The 16,384-nt window shown below is 45.5% G+C and overlaps 1 protein-coding gene across 1 annotated transcript in view; it reads right to left on the reverse strand.

Annotated features, from left to right (window-relative positions):
* GPAT4 (glycerol-3-phosphate acyltransferase 4) overlaps positions 1–16,384 on the reverse strand; it is a 63,480-nt gene that overhangs the window by 28,595 nt on the left and 18,501 nt on the right. Inside the window, exons 3-5 of the mRNA XM_068274657.1 lie at positions 6,820–6,889; positions 1,951–2,242; positions 1,791–1,865 (exon numbers count right to left, since the gene is read on the reverse strand). Coding sequence (XP_068130758.1) covers positions 1,791–1,865; positions 1,951–2,242; positions 6,820–6,889 — 437 coding nt within the window. The remainder of the gene's footprint in view (positions 1–1,790; positions 1,866–1,950; positions 2,243–6,819; positions 6,890–16,384) is intronic.

Raw genomic sequence — 16,384 nt, forward strand, 5'->3', positions numbered from 1 at the left:
GTTTTTAATACCCAATTTTTTTTTTAAATCATGTAGCTAGCCTAGCGCTAGCTACATGATACCCCCCTCCCTGCCGTATCCCTCCCACCCCTCTGATCGCCGCCGGCGCCTATGCCCGTCAGGAAATCCCGTTCTGAACGGGATTTCCTTGAGAGCTTCCCCCATCTCCATGGCGACGAACGGAGTGACGTCATTGCCGTCACAGAGTCTCCCGATCCACCCCAAAGCGCAGCATGGCAGCAATTGGCCAGGCTGCGCACGGGGTCTGCGGGGGGGCTCTCTTTCTCGTCGGGTAGCAGCGGATCGGCAGCAAGTGGCAGCGATCGGGTAGGACATGCAGCAAGCAAAGTGCTTGCTGCATGTTTTTTTTTTTAAAATTATTAAATCGGCCCAGCAGGGCCTGAGCGGTGGCCTCCGGACGAGCCTAGCTCGTCCAGAACGCTAGGGAGGTTAAAGTGGAACTTAAAGAGAACCCGAGGCGGGGTTCTTACAATGCAATCCCCATAAAGAGGCTGGGTCTGTCTATAGAGCCCAGCCTCTGTTGCTATTTAGCTTCCTCCAAAGCCCCCCCTGCGCGCTTTGAGACCCCATTAATCACAGCCGCGATATGCGGCTGTGTTTACCTCACTAATGTCAGTCTCCGCTCTCCCGCGCCTCCTGAATCGCCCCGGTCCCCACCCACGTCCCTTCCCTCCCCGCTGATTGGGGGAAGGGACGCGGGCGGGGACCGGAGCGATTCAGGAGGCGGGGGAGAGCGGAGACTGACATTAGTGAGGTAAACACAGCCACACAGCGCGGCTGTGATTAATGGGGTCTCACAGCGCACAGGGGGGGGCTTTGGAAGAAGCTAAATAGCAACAGAGGCTGGGCTCTATAGACAGACTCAGCCTCTGTATGGGGATTGCGTTGTAAGAACCTCGCCTCGGGTTCTCTTTAAGTTTTCCAGCATTTTTCTAGCATTGCAAACAAACACCCTCCATTCAGAGTGAAAATACAATCACACATTTGTACTGGCAAGAGAAGATCTGTTGTTAAACACAGGAGCAGAAAGAATTCGCACACCAACTAATACTGCTTGCAGTCAAGTGTCACCTTTATTACAACCCCATCATCCCGACATACAGTGCAGTAATTAGCCTGACAGCCGTTTCGCGGGCAACAAAACCAGCTTCGTCAGAGGCAAGATACCATAAAAGATCTTTTGTTGAAGTGTAATATTTAAGGCTAAAGAACCGTACACGCATTAGAAGCATGTCGCCAGTAGCATATCAGGACATAGCAGGGTTGTACAGACTGAATGTTAACCTACAGGCTAGTGAACTGTTCTGTTGCCATTTGGGGGGGGGGGGGGGAGGCCTGGAGAGCCCATGGAGTGGCACGTGAGTGACGTCACATGGGAGCTGCTTGAGTGTGATGAACAATGCCATTGTCTGGCCGAATCGATCCACCAAGGGGATTGATGGCCGAGTGGCCCTTGGGCGCGATATGGGGGTTGGAATGAGGGGATTCATGTTAATGCTGCTGAAAATAAGTTACCACAGTTCTGCAGTCACAAGCAGTGCAGGGAGGGGAGTGGTTAACCTGACAGATGCAAGTTAAATTACACAGAAAGAACACCTTGTATAGCAGATAAAAGAATATGGCAGTTACTTTCTGGATGACAAAGTAAAACAAATTAAAAAAAACCCTTTTTGCTATAACAATATATGTATATAGGCCAGTTTTTGAGATTTTTTTTTTCCCACTGAACAATTTGTAAAACTTTAAAATTCATAACACTAAATACTAACCAGCCATTTGGTAGATACCCCACTATGGTTGTGCCAAACACCAGCAGGCCGACCCCTGTGAAAGCCAGTGCAATCCTATAAAAGAAGTGACAGTAGTGTCAGTCAGAAGCATGAGCTCCTTGTGACACAATGCAGAATGACCCAGCTATCAGAGGCCTACCTGAGCGGTAGAAGAAATGTATAGCGGACCAGCATGCCCAGCCCCCAGAGCACAGTGAGTCGCACGCTGATGTGCTGGAAGTTGTAGTTAGTTCTGCTCAGTAGGTTCCAGGTCTCCAGCTCCTCTGCTGAGAAGCGTTTGGTCACCTCATCGTCCATGATGCTCTCCATCCCTTGCCGACAGAAGTAGAATATGTCAGAGAGCTCAAACTCCGGACCATCGTGAGAACGCCCACTTCCTCGCCCCTCACATATCCCCTTCTCTAGGGATGTGCTGTCTTTAGCGATAATGCCTGCACAACATGGAAGAAAATCCATGACTGAAAGATAAAGCCAGCACAACAAATACATACAAATGACACTGGAAAGCAGAATACATATACAAATAGTGATGCTAGCTACAAGTACATAGCTACTCGTAATTGAAATTTAAAATTGGATAACAGTGACCGCTGGAAAGGGGGTGTAACTTACCTGTGCCGCCGCCTATAGCTAATTCGGTCCACGTAACTCCACTACTTCCTCCTTCAAACCCGGAAGGAAGAAGTAGTGACATTACGTGGACCATGAGTGGAACACGTTGGCTATAGGCGGTGTCACGGACGGTTGCGGGACCGCAGACGCGTCCTAGAACCACCCGTGAAGAAAATGCGATCGCAATTGATTCTCTGCATCGATTACGATTCAGTTCAATAGAATCTGGATTGGTTGTGTAGGGGCTACCTGTAGCAACCTGGAGTTTCCCTTTCTCCCAGCTGTCACGGAACAGCCGGGAGGAACGTAGGCGAATCTGGGAGATTCGCCGTCGGTTTCTCCAATTTCTTGGTCAGATCTGCTGGTCATTGCAGCGAGCAGAACTGACATTCCTGGTTTTTCTTTTTCTTAATAAAGACAGTCCTTTCCCTCCTTCCACCAAAAGGCACAAGCCTGCTGCAGAGTGTCCCTGGCTTCAAGCTGTGCTGATGGCCCATCCATCAGATATAGGTGATAAGCAGGATGGCAGAAACAATCTAGTTGGGGAAAGTTAGACATTCTGGCTACAATCCCAGCAGAGGAGCTAACATGTAGCTGGCTGTCCCCAAACTTCAAAAGAGCCTTTGCCTGGGAATGACCTGCTGTAAATCCCAGATGGATATCATATTCCATAAACTGCTATATGTGTCATATTTTCTGTGTTGCCAGGCTGGCTTGGCCCTGTCTGGCGCTGGTTCTGAGGAAGTTTCAGAACATTCTGAGGTAAAGACTGCCAGTTAGGCAGTTCGAAAGTGCCCTGATGATATCACAGGGGTCCCACCCCTAATGTTTGGTATCAGACTGCTGGGTAAATCGAGACAGACCTGAAAATGTTAGTAAATCTGCCCTGACCTGTACGGTTCTGTGAGATAGAAGATAGAGCCCATATATGGTTAGATATGATTTCTGGTCCCCAGGACAAGGGGAGGACTCATCTCATATTCTAAGGGGCATAAGAGTGGCAGAGGAGCCAAACTCAGTGTCCTCCACCCTGAAACACCATCTTGATCTCATCTGTGCCAGCTTGAGGATATGCTGGCATCCACCTGGTCTGAACTCTGAACTTTGATCTGAAACAAAGGATTTTACCAAGGACTTTATGATTCTTCCTACAAAAGGACATCTTTCCATGAAACTAAGTATTTTTTTCCCTTTCTTTTATTTTTCATACTGGCTATTACTGTTTTAATAATTGTTGATTTTAAAAATTGTCTGTATATATTAATTATTTATATTGCCCGTGAATAAAAGACTTTATCAAAGTCATTCACTGTTCCGCTACCCTGCTTCTCAGCCGCACAAACTGAACCAGACTGCTAAGGAGACGCTACTGTGGTCACTAGCCGGACAGAATAGAGTGTGTTTAACCGTTTTTATTTGTAGGTTGAGAAATAACCAGTTAGTGAGTTCCTCTGTCTCAGAAAACAGAGGTAGTGGCAGTTATACCCTGAAATAGTGTGTAAAGTTGTAATTACCATACCTCACAGGCTCCCTTCTGGTCGGGCTGCTGCCCAAATTCTGTCGGTTTCTGCGCAAAGATCGCGACCAAAGCTTGCATGGTCTGTGTGCTGAAACCGATGAGAAAGCAATTTGCGGTCTGACCACTAGGGCCCCTGTGACAGGCGGCGACAAAGGTAAGTTAAACACCCTCTGCTACGGGCAGCACTCATTTAAATTTCGATTACCAGTAGCTATGTACCCGTAGCTAGCATTACTATATACAAAGAATGTAACAAAAAAAGATGGGTAAAGTGGAGATAGACTGACTTTAAAGGGAAGGTTCAAGCAAAATAAAAAAATGAGTTTCACTTACCTGGGGCTTCTACCAGCCCCATGCAGCCATCCTGTGCCCTCGTAGTCACTCACTGCTGCTCCAGTCCCCCACTGGCAGCTTGCCGACCTCGGAGGTCGGCGGGACGCATTGCGTAAATTTTTACGCATTCCCGCTAGTGCAGAAACATTAACACATACATTTTTACGCGTTACTGGTTCAATGCGTAAATTTTTATGCATTGAACCAGTAATGCGTAAAAATCTATGTGTTAATGTTCCTGCACTAGCGGGAATGCGTAAAAATGTACGCAATGCGTCCCGCCGACCTCCGAGGTCGGCAAGCTGCCAGTGGGGGACCAGAGGATCCATAAGTGACTACGAGGGCACAGGATGGCTGCATTGGGCTGGTAGAAGCCCCAGGTAAGTGAAACTCATTTTTTTATTTTGCTTGGACATTCCCTTTAAGAAGCAGAAATGAACACACCTATTTAGAACTGTCTTGCTAACAATCTGCTCAGTTTTTCCGGCCTGCTGAGGGTGTTATATGCAAGGATAATTCATACTTAGCTGCAATGTACAATCTTTCTGCATGTTTAAGATGAGAAAGTCCCTATTTATTATATAGACACCTGTCATTACAGTACAAGATGGGGCACTAGTCTAGTTTAGCGGACCCAGCAGAAAACCTCCTAGGGAAATTCCATGTGATAGTAACGTGATAGGGTGGGACAGCACATTCTCAAACTGCTAGGTTTCTGATAGGTTGTAGCAAATCACACCTACGCTATTCGGCCAATCACAACGCTTCGTGCTGTATAGAGTGCTGTGATTGGAGAACTGTTCCCTATGAGGTTTCCTGCTGGCTCCCCTTAGATGGAGCGGGAATTTACTTTTTCACCTGGAGATGGGGGATGCCCTTTGTGAATGACTCAGATCGACTATTTTCCACAGAAGTGAAAGGAAAATCGATTGGAAATCAGATTGAACATGTTGGAAATAGTTGATCTGACAGTAAATCTGTCAAAAAAAATGCATTGTGTATACCTAGCTTTAAAAGTAGTTTAAAAGCACATTGAAAACAACCAAAAAAACGTAGTTTATACGATATGTCCAAATGCAGATTTGTCTGAAAGTAAATCATTTATCCACGTTTCACCATGTTTAACACAGGACTCAACATACACACAAATTCAACTTACAAACAATCTCACAGAACCTGTTTGTAAGTAGGAGACCACCTGTACTGTAAAGCTATGTACAGACATTGGCTTGTTCTTGCCTGAGTTAAAGAGACACTGAAGCGAAAAAAAATGATATAATGAATTGGTTGTGTAGTATGAATAATTACTAGAACATTAGTAGCAAAGACACTATTCTCATATTTTTTATTTTCAGTTATATAGTGTTTTTTGTAACATTGCATCATTCTCTAATATTTGCAGTTTACACACTACTCAGCATTCTAAATGATTTTACAGAGCAGTCTGTGAACATTTGAACTTTCCCTTGCAGAGGAAAAGAAAATACAATGACTGACAGTTGAGATAACAAGCTTCAGAAGACAGAGCTCTCTGTGACTTTAAAAGTTGTGGAGCTCAATGGCTCTTTTGCATATATAACAACTGGAGTTTCTTAACTCTTCCTGTACTGGAAACAATATTAGACTTATGTCTCTGCTCCTAATGTTTTATTTCTTAGCTGTACTACACACACAACTCATATCATAATTTTTTTCTGCTTTAGTGTCTTTTTAAAGAGAACCCGAGGTGGGGTTCTGACAATGCTATTCGCATACAGAGGCTGGGTCTGCCTATACAGCCCAGCCTCTGTTGCTATCCAGATCCCCAAGCCCCCCCCTGCGCTCTGCTATCCCCCATAAATCAAAGCCGCCCTGTGCGGGCTGTGTTTACCTCTATAGTATCAGTCTCGCCGCTTCCCCCGCCTAGTGCATAGCTCCTGTCCCCACCCGTGTCCCTTCCCTCCAATCAGCGGGGAGGGGAGGGACGCGGGCGGGGACCAGGGCTATGCAGGAGGCGGGGGAGAACGCAGGCTGACACTACATAGGTAAACACAGCCCGCTGCGACACGCCATGTGTCGACAGCGCGGCTGTGATTTATGGGGGATAGCAGAGCGCGGGGGGGGGGGGGCTTAGGGGGGGATCTGGATAGCAACAGAGGCTGGGCAGTATAGGCAGACCCAGCCTCTGTATGCGGATAGCATTGTCAGAACCCTACCTCGGGTTCTCTGGTTTTGTAATGAGCAAAGCGGATTCCTCTTACTGACAGCTGTTTTCTATGAGCGCTTCATGAGGGTTGTCTGCAGAAGGCAAATTTGAACTGGTTGTTTAATTTGGCCTAATTGATCCGCTTACGGAACATGTGGCTCCATTTAAAACAACAGAAATTATCAAAAAAGTTGGGTGGCAGCTTTAACGTTTTAGGTACAAGTGAAGCCTAACTTTTAAGACAAGTCCAACAAAAAAACGCAAGTGAAACACGGGAATGTGAGGTCATAAGCATAGTTAATTAAAGGTGAGAATTTAAATAGCTAGACATATAAAATAAGTGTTGAAACCAGACGTACCATTGCTTAGAGGTTTGTACAGAGCATGACTGTTTTCTTTTACTCCTCTCTCAATACGTAAAGTTGCCCACTGTAGGGATACAAAAATATTGTAAATGTAAATAACACATTAAAGTGTGTACATTAAAGAGGCACTGTAATGACATATAGTAGTATGCAGCAAATGATTCACTGTTATGTTAATTATCCTAGCTTCAGCATCAGGGACACTTCCTATAGCTTTATATTGCTGTATATTGTGGAGTAGTGCCGCCTTCTCAGTGAAGCTTAGCCTAGGCCAGTGATGGCTAATCTTGGCACTCCAGCTGTGGTGGAACTACAGGTCCCATGAGGCATTGCAATAATCTGACAGCTCTAAGCATAAATCGGGGAGGCAGAGGCATGATGGGATTTGTAGTTTTGTCACAGCTGGAGTGCCAAGGTTAGCCATCACTGGCCTAGGTTGTATAGCTATTTGGGATTCTCCTTCCCAGATCATTCTAACAAACGAGCCGTTATTTTTACTGGCTTCCGGATTCTCTGAAACAAATATTCTGCAGAGCTGCACCTGACAGGACTAAAGATATCGCCACCTGCAGTAAATGTCAGAATGTAAATCGGAGTTCGGAAAGATTTGACAATAGGAAAACACTAACAAAATAATTTATAAATTAATACTGTATTGTTAGAAAGAAAAGCATTTTTTTCATTGCTATTTTCCTATAGTTCCTGTTTAACATGAAATAATGATACATATGCTACAGCTGTGCAATATTGTAAAGGTGCATACACCCCTATTGCTAAATCTACACACGTTTTGACCATCGGTCTACTACAACAGTGATCTGCAAACTTGGCTCTCCAGTTAAGGAAATACAAGTCCCACCATTGCAGGAGTCTGACAGCCACAGTCATGATTCATAAAGGCAAATGCATTGTGGGACTTGTAGTTCCTTAAAGGATTACTGTAGGGGGAAGAAAAGAGTTGAACTTACCCGGGGGGCTTCTAATGGTCCCCTGCAGACATCCTGTGCCCACACAGCCACCCACCGATGCTCCGGACCGGCACTGCGCAGGCACAGACCGCACTGGGCCTGCGCAGTACACTCCCAGTGATGTCAGCAGGAGTGAGGACGTGGACGCGCAGGCACAGTGGTTTTCTGACGTTAAAGTCGCAAATTCCGGAAGTGAACCGAAGTAGGGGACTGGAGCATCGGTGAGTGGCTGCGCGGGCACAGGATGTCTGCGGGGGACCGTTAGAAGCCCCGGGTACGTTCAACTCTTTTTTCCCCCTACAGTACTCTAACCCCTGGAGAGCCACGTTTGCAGATCACTGTCCTAAAACAATCTTTTGTGATTTCCACTTATTGGCAGTAGTATCACAGGTAACAAGATGTGAGACAATCCTGTAACAGCAACACAGGTCACAGTAAGCGGTTCTATCTTCCCTGCATTATTGCCATGGAAGAAATTCCCTCACTTCCTGCTGAGGAACTCATGTGACCAGAGGCAGAGCGATGCATCATCTGTACAGACAGGTCATGTGTAATTCCAGCCGGCTCGGGCAGTTCAGACACATGGAAGAGGCGTCAGCCGTCATGCTGCTCATGGATACCTAAGTCATAGCGGAAAGTTTATACTGTTATGTCATCCTGGAAAAAGAACACCATAGTGAGGACAATTAGTTGGCTGCCATCCTCATTTCTTTTTTAGAAAAACCAATAGCCTGGCTGAAGCTTTGACTTTCATCTGGCCTGATTTCCTAAAGGCTGGAGACCTCTGCAGCACAAAGGTTAGGGGTAAGGAAAATATTCCTGAAATTCAAGAGCCAGAAGAAACAATCCAGCAGCCGACAGGACATTATTTAGGAGTTAGCGCCATTGGCAATCTACAGAGAAAACTACTGTAAGTAGCCAGCTGTAATTTTAAAATCCTTAACTCAGCCTATGATTTTTTTTTAATGCATACGTTATTACATTTGCATAATTGGCAATGCACATTGTTGTGTGCATTGCATGTATGCACTTTTTGCATCCTGTAGCTCCTTATAGCTCCTAGTGTGGGGGAGTTCCCTCTCCAGCACACAGCAGATCACCTGACCCAGTCCACCTTCTCCAACTGCAGCACCACAGCTCTGCATGACTGTCACAGCCCAAAGCGGGGACCGGAGCATCGGTGAGTGGTTGCGCGGGCACAGGATGTCTGCGGGAGACCATTAGAAGCCCCGAGTAAGTTCAACTCTTTTTTTTCCCCCTACTCCCCTACAGTACTCTAACAGCTGGAGAGCCAAGTTTGCAGATCACTGCATACACACATCAGACCATAGTCTTTGGAAAATGAAAGATCACAGACCAATTTTACCCCCTTGAGAGCCATACCTACAAAGTCTATTCTATGGAGCTGAACTCCCCATCAGACAGAAATCTTTGCAAGATGCTGCACAGGAAGATGCTGTACACATTCAAAAGATCATTATCTGCAAAAGATCCGTTCCTGCAAAATGCATCCATAGTCTATGATATCTGCAGATCCTCATACACTCCTTGTTTACCAGACAATCATCTGCAGATCTGAAGATCCATCCTGGTGGATCTGATCTGCATATGAATGTCTGTTAACCTGCCTGGCGTTCTATTAAGATCGCCAGGCTGGCGATCGGACGTTTTTTTTTAAATAAAAAAAAAACTATTTCATGCAGCCAACTGAAAGTTGGCTGCATGAAAGCCCACTAGAGGGCGCTCCTAATCCGCACTTCTGATCGCCTCCGGCGATGAGCGGCCCTTCTTGTTTTGCTTTCCTCGTCGCCATGGCGACGAGCGGAGTAACGTCATGGACGTCAGCCGACGTCCTGACGTCAGCCGCCTCCGATCCAGCCCTTAGCGCAGGCCGGAACTGTTTGGTCCGGCTGCACTGGGCTCGGGCGGCTGGGGGGACCCTCTTTCGTCGCTGCACGCGGCGGATCGCCGCGCTGTGGCGGCGATCAGGTAGCACACGCGGCTGGCAAAGTGCCGGCTGCGTGTGCTCCTTTTTATTTCATTGCTATCGGCCCAGCAGGGCCTGAGCGGCACCCTCCGGCGTGAGCTCGTCCAGAACGCTCAGGAGGTTAAACAAGGTGTGTATGAGGATCTGCAGATATAGACTATGAATGCATTTTGCAGGAATGGATCTTTTGCAGCAACAGATCTTTTGCAGATACTGATCTTTTGAATGTGTACAGCATCTTGCAAAGATTTCTATCTGATGGGGAGGTCAGCTCAATAGAATAGAATAGACTGTGTAGGTATGGCTCTCATACTACATGGAAGGGGGTAAAATTGGTCTGTGATCTTTCATTTTCCAAAGACTATGGTCTGATGTGTGTATGCACCTTTAGAACTCTACCCTAATATACAAAGTGCAAGGAGCAACTCGTTGTTGGGAGGAGAGGAGCTGAGACAGCACTAAAGCACTTAGAGGCATTATAGCTCCATGCACGTCTGGTCTTGCTGGGTGTTGAAGTCACATTATCCTGTAAGCGCATACATGTCAAACTCCGGCCTCTGGGCCAAATCTGGCCCTCAGAGCCATTAAATTTGGCCCTCAAGTGGTTTCCTCACTTTGCATTATATTTGGCCCACACTAGAGCACAAGGGGAACAATATTGGAGGTGAAGCTCTAGATCACCAGGGAAGCCATATGGGGGAGGGAGGGGGAAAGCACTAAACACCAGGGAATTGTATAGGGAAGAGTAGGGGGCCTGTAGACACCAGGGAACTGTATAGGGGTTGGAGGGGAGGCATTAGACACCTGGGAACTATATAAGGGAGGAAGGTGGCCAGCAGACATTGAGGTTGGCCCACTACTAGGTCCCAGTGTACAATTTTGGCCCACTTTGCATTTGATTTTGACACCCCTGCTGTAGATGAATGCCCTTGAAGGAGAGTATGGGGGGGGGGGGTGCAGGGTAAGAGCTGTTAGGTTAGCTGGGGAGGGAAGAATCTTTATTTGCTTTCAGCAGCAGCAGAGATGAGGAGGGTGGGGTCATTCCTTGGAAAAAAAAATGTCCCTCCCAGCTCCTCATGTGGGTAATGTAATAGTTCACAGATTGCTATCCAGCCTAACCAAGCTGGGTGTGACATTCACATGGGAAGACAGATGTAAATACAGCCCAGAATACTGCATAAATAGTGTATGGGCAATGCAGAACACTTTGCACAAAACAAATTATACTGTGTATTCTACATGTATTAAAGAATATAGGGATGAACTAGAGCTTTAAAGGGTACCTGTAGTTCCCCCCACCCCCCGTCCAAAAAATAAATAAATAAATTACTTCAGTTGGGAAGCTTCTGAATAGTCCAGAGAGTTCCCTGATCTTCCTACACCCCTCTTATGCCCCTTTAAAATCGTACTTGACATTAAAGTGGGATACTGCTTGCAGCCGCACTCCCCTCCGTATACAAGCACGGTCACACTGCGTAAGCCCAAAGCATGCCCACACCTGCGCAGCAGCGCACAGATGCTCCTGCATGTTTTTTCCTTTGTGCACGAGCTGTTTGGTGCTACTGTGCAGGCCGGACTGTGAACCTGCGTAGTGGGGCTGCACTATACACAGAGGAGAGTGCCGCTGTGCAGAGGAAGAGGGTCCCCGCCAGCAGCAGAGGAGTTGTGGACATCACAGAAGTCTCTGGAGCACCCAGAAGCATCCCCCAGGCTCTACAGCTAAGAGTATTAGACAGCTCAGCAGAACAGCCAAGCAATCTGAATTGTCAAAAAGGAAATAAATGTCAGCCTCCATATCCCCTCTCACCTAGGGTTCCGTTAAAGGCGCACTGACATGTCTCCTGGAATTCATCCAGCCCTGGCACACCTGGACTGGATTCTCTCTACACGGTTTGTTATCAGATCAATAAAGTTTGCAGTTTTGCTTGGGTTATACCAGAGCATAGTGGGGGTATTCGAAATGCTTTGAATTAATAGCTGTAACCTGCAGCAAGAATGTATTTTTTTATGGCCGTCTTTAAATAAAGATGAGTTATTGCTGTGGATGCACGTATGTGACTGCTATAGAAAAAACTATCATTCACTATTCCTCAATATGGATTGTCATCACCCAATCAAAAGTTGCAAATGTTTCAAGGTTCGTGACCACATCACTTAAAGAGACTCCGTAACAAAAATTGCATCCTTTTTTTTATCTTCCTACAAGTTCAAAAAGCTATTCTAATGTGTTCTGGCTTACTGCAGCACTTTATACTATCACTGTCTCTGTAATAAATCAATGTATCTTTCCCCTGTCAGACTTGTCGGCCTGTGTCTGGAAGGCTGCCAAGTTCTTCAGTGTTGTGGTTCTGCTATGAACTCCCCCTTCCAGACCCTCTATGCACACTGCCTGTGTGTTATTTAGGATTAGAGCAGCTTCTCTCTTATCTTTTACAAGCTGGATAAATCCTCCTCTGAGCTGGCTGGGCTTTCACATACTGAAGAATTACAGACAAGGGCAAAGCTGTTTGCAGGAAGAAACAAGCAGCCTGAAACTTCAGTGCATGAGAACAGGGGGAAAGAAACACACAAATGATCTCTTGAGATTCAAAAGGAAGGGTGTATACAGCCTGCTTGTGTATGGATGTATTTTCTGTGTGTGGACATACTGTACATCAACCTACTTCCTGTTTTGGTGGCCATTTTGTTTGTTTATAAACAAACTTTTTAAAACTGTTTTTAACCACTTTTAATGCGGTAAGGTGCGGCGAAATTGTGTCAGAGGGTAATAGGAGATGTCCCCTAACGCACTGGTATGTTTACTTTTGTGCGATTTTAACAATACAGATTCTCTTTAAGGGGCCCATACACTGGTTGATTTCAGGCATCGAATCTATCGATTGATTTGCGGCCGATTTCGATCAATTAGATCTACCTGACAGGATGGAAAATCTAGGTCGATCTCCTGCTGGCAGCAGATCGATGGCCCATAGAGTTGTATTGGATCGAATGGTCCAATAATGCATTTAGAATAATATCTATTGGAAATCTGTTCCTAGTGTGTGGCACACATCAGATAGATTCTTGTCAGATTCGACTTGACAGGCATCTGACAGAAATGTATTTGATGGTCGAATCTGCTGCAAATCTATCAGTGTAAGGCCACCTGACTCCAGCCTTAGTTCTTCTATCCTATAAGTTCCTTTGCCTGTTCTAATGTGCTCTGGCTTACTGCAGCCTTTCCTAATTGCACAGTGGCTGTGTTATCTCTGTTATATGATCTAATCTGTTTTCTTCTGTCGGCTCTGTCGGGGGAAAGGCTGGAATGTGTGGAATGTGCTGTGCTGCTTGTGATTGGATAGAAGCGATACACACCCTCTGCAGGCCCCCTGCAGGCTCTGCATGACTCACACACTCTGCTTATGTGAGCCTATCACAAGCTGGTTAGTTTGTTTGTAAACACTGCCTAAAAGCCAGGATCTCAGCAGGGAGTGGCAGAAACAGCACAGAGGGGCCCAGGAGAACATAATGAATAGAATAGCATGCTTTTTGGTGTAAAAATTTTAGAGTACAGATTCTCTTTAAAGCCCATCCCTGGGCAAAAATGTTTTCTACCCTCTTCCCAGCCTCCTGTCAAAAGAATGGAATAAGTAAAAGTTTGTAAAAATGCCTCAGTTTCCCATCTGTTTCCAGTCTCCCCTCACTTGAGGAAAGGGGACTTTCCAAAACATTGTGCTCTGGTCTGTCTGTGGTTAAGTAACTGTGATGTAACTTTTATCACTATCATGAAATAAAGAATTGTATTGGGTTAGTTGAGCCCACATCACCTGTTTCCTTGTGGGCAAGTCTCTGCCCAGCCACACAGGACTGGTGACAGGAGTGGTGGTGTGGCCAAGCTGCTGTTCACCACCACCGCCAATCAGGATGTGCGAGGGGTGTGGCTGAGCTGTCAATCACTCCCCCTCTCATTTTAGTCAATGGAAAGGCATGGTGCCAACATCTGGGGGAAGAGTTCAGACATCCAACCACTGGATTACTCCACAGGGCAAAGGACATCGTATCACTACTGCTGTTTAGCTCAAAATTAAGGTATTTAGAAGGCTTTTGACTTATAATACTACTCAGTTACCTACTCCCTATATACAAATGAAAAGTGCATTGAATTAAAAACAACTCTGGACCAACAAAGACTTTAACAGAAGTTGAGAATCACCATCTCAAACGGGAGCTGTGCAATGGGGAAATGCAGCATCATCAGAACAATACACATCCTTTCTGCATAAATCCAGTTTCAGTGAGCAGAGCCAGCAGATCTGATATAAATCTGTCCACGTTTCCTCTGTCCAGCAGACACTGGGACTGGGAGACGGCACACAAGCTCTTTGTCATTCTGAATGAGCCGTCAGCCTCTCCACACTGACCTCCTGTGACCAGAGGGAGCGAGCTGTGCAGACTTCTGTCACAGTGGCTGTGGGCAAAATTCTACCCAGCCCTATTGTTTGTTGCAAGGCTGGGTGCACATCCTGTTCTCACGTGTTCATGGGATGGTATTATGACACATGAGAGTCTGAAGTGAGAGGAATGCGGATACATCTTTGCTGCCTTCAGCTTAGTAATATACCTTCTATTTGGCTGTAGTGCTGATTCTTTAATTGTTTCTGAACCACTGACCCTGAATAAGTGTGCAGGTCTGGTGTCTAACTCCCCTGGCTGCATGCTTATTGCAGATGTGGCTCCTTCTCTGGGAACACTGAGGGGTGCCCAGCTGTGGTCAGCAAGCATGCTTCTACCAGACCTAAAACTGATGCATTCTGTGTTTAGTTTACTGTAAACAAGTAGGTGAATTCAGCAGAATTAGCTACACAGTTTCACCTTTTCTCTATGGAGTCCTATACCTCAGATATCCTCATTGCTCCCCACTGACTTGTTGCTTGTGGGGGTGATGTGGGATATTTGACTGAAATGGGACTTCACAGAGGCAAGGTAAAGTTGGCCATACATCTAGCGATTTGGCTGTACAAGCGACCATTTGATTTAATCATTTTATAGAATCGAGTGTGAACCAGTATCTCCAATCAATGAAAAGAGGCCGATATGTTGCATTGACCAGTTTAGTCGATCTCGCAGGATGCAAGATATCGCTCGATCTCGTAGGAATCAGCTACTCTTCACGTCATTCAATCGACTCTGAATCGATTTTTGCTTGCGGAGTATGGAGACACAACATCGGTCAGATCGATTGGTGAGGGTGAATCGCATAGGATACCGTTTGTAGTATGTGGGTCACTAGCAGATCAACCATAGTGAAGTCGATTGGTTAGTAAAGTCGATTGCTTTGTCGATTGAATCAGAATCGCTAGATGTATGGCTACCTAATGCTAGGTACACACCATACAATTTTGTGTTAGATTTACCTGCCAGATAGATTTTTTCCAACATGTTGGAAAAAAAATCTATCTAGAAGGTAAATCTAACAGAAAATTGTATGGTGTGTACCTAGCATTACAAGCTATTTATCTAATCCTGCTGCAGAGGAGATCATATACTTTTTACGTTCAAGGATACACTCTAGGTCAGGGGTCCCCAAACTTTTTCGGTCAAGGGCCGGGTCAAAATACTTCAAACTAATGGGGGGCCGGAGTATACATAATATGATGTAAAAAACAATACATTGAACCTAGGTAGTGTAAACTATTACCTGTTAACACGCGCAGCCCTTTTGTTCCCATTTAACCAAAGCAGATATTATGCCCCCAACACAGCATGTGCAGATATTATGCCCCCAAAACAGCATGTGCAGATAGCAAAAAATCTCTTTTCGCCATACAGTGAAGCATACTCAGGGGGCAACCTGTCTTCCAATTGGACAGCAGTGCCTCCTGATGCGGAATTGGAATGGAAGCCAGTGAATGAATGCTCACTAGCTTCTACAGTATGTGGATGGGTGATGCCAGCACTGCCATTCTATATGTGAGATACCAATATTTAAAGATGTAGTGGACGGCATCTATAACCTATTTTGGTTCCTGGACGTAGAAACTACGTCCAGGAACCATGCGCGCTACCGCCCGTGGTTCGTTAGCCAGGCAATCAGTGAATCGGGCTATGGTGCCCGATCACTGATTCCTCTCCCCCGCTGAAAAAGCGACAGCTTCTCTCGGAAGCTGCGCCTTTTCTGGCTGTTACCTCCCCCATGCGTCTCTCTAAGCGTATGTTACGCTTAGAGTGACGTCATGTAAACAAACTCATGGCCGCTATCTTGTGGCCAAAAAGTAATACTACAACTAAAAGTTAAAAAAAATGAAAATCAACACACATTTACATTATAAACCTATTGTTTACCTCCCACCCTCCCAAAACTACCCAAATAAAATGTTTAATATAAAAAAAATAAAAAAAAACATTACAATAAATAAAAAAAAACATGTAAATATTTACCTAAGGGTCTAAACTTTTTAAATATCAATGTAAAGATGAAATATTTCTATATTTTTTTATTTTAAACTTGTAAATAGTGATAGATGCAAAACAGAAATAATGCACCTTTATTTCCAAATAAAATATTGTCGCTATATATTGTGATAGGAACATCATTTTAACCAGGGCTGTGGAGTCGGTCCAAAAA

The sequence above is a fragment of the Hyperolius riggenbachi genome, chromosome 3, assembly GCF_040937935.1.
Source record: "Hyperolius riggenbachi isolate aHypRig1 chromosome 3, aHypRig1.pri, whole genome shotgun sequence".
NCBI classification, from domain to species: domain Eukaryota; kingdom Metazoa; phylum Chordata; class Amphibia; order Anura; family Hyperoliidae; genus Hyperolius; species Hyperolius riggenbachi.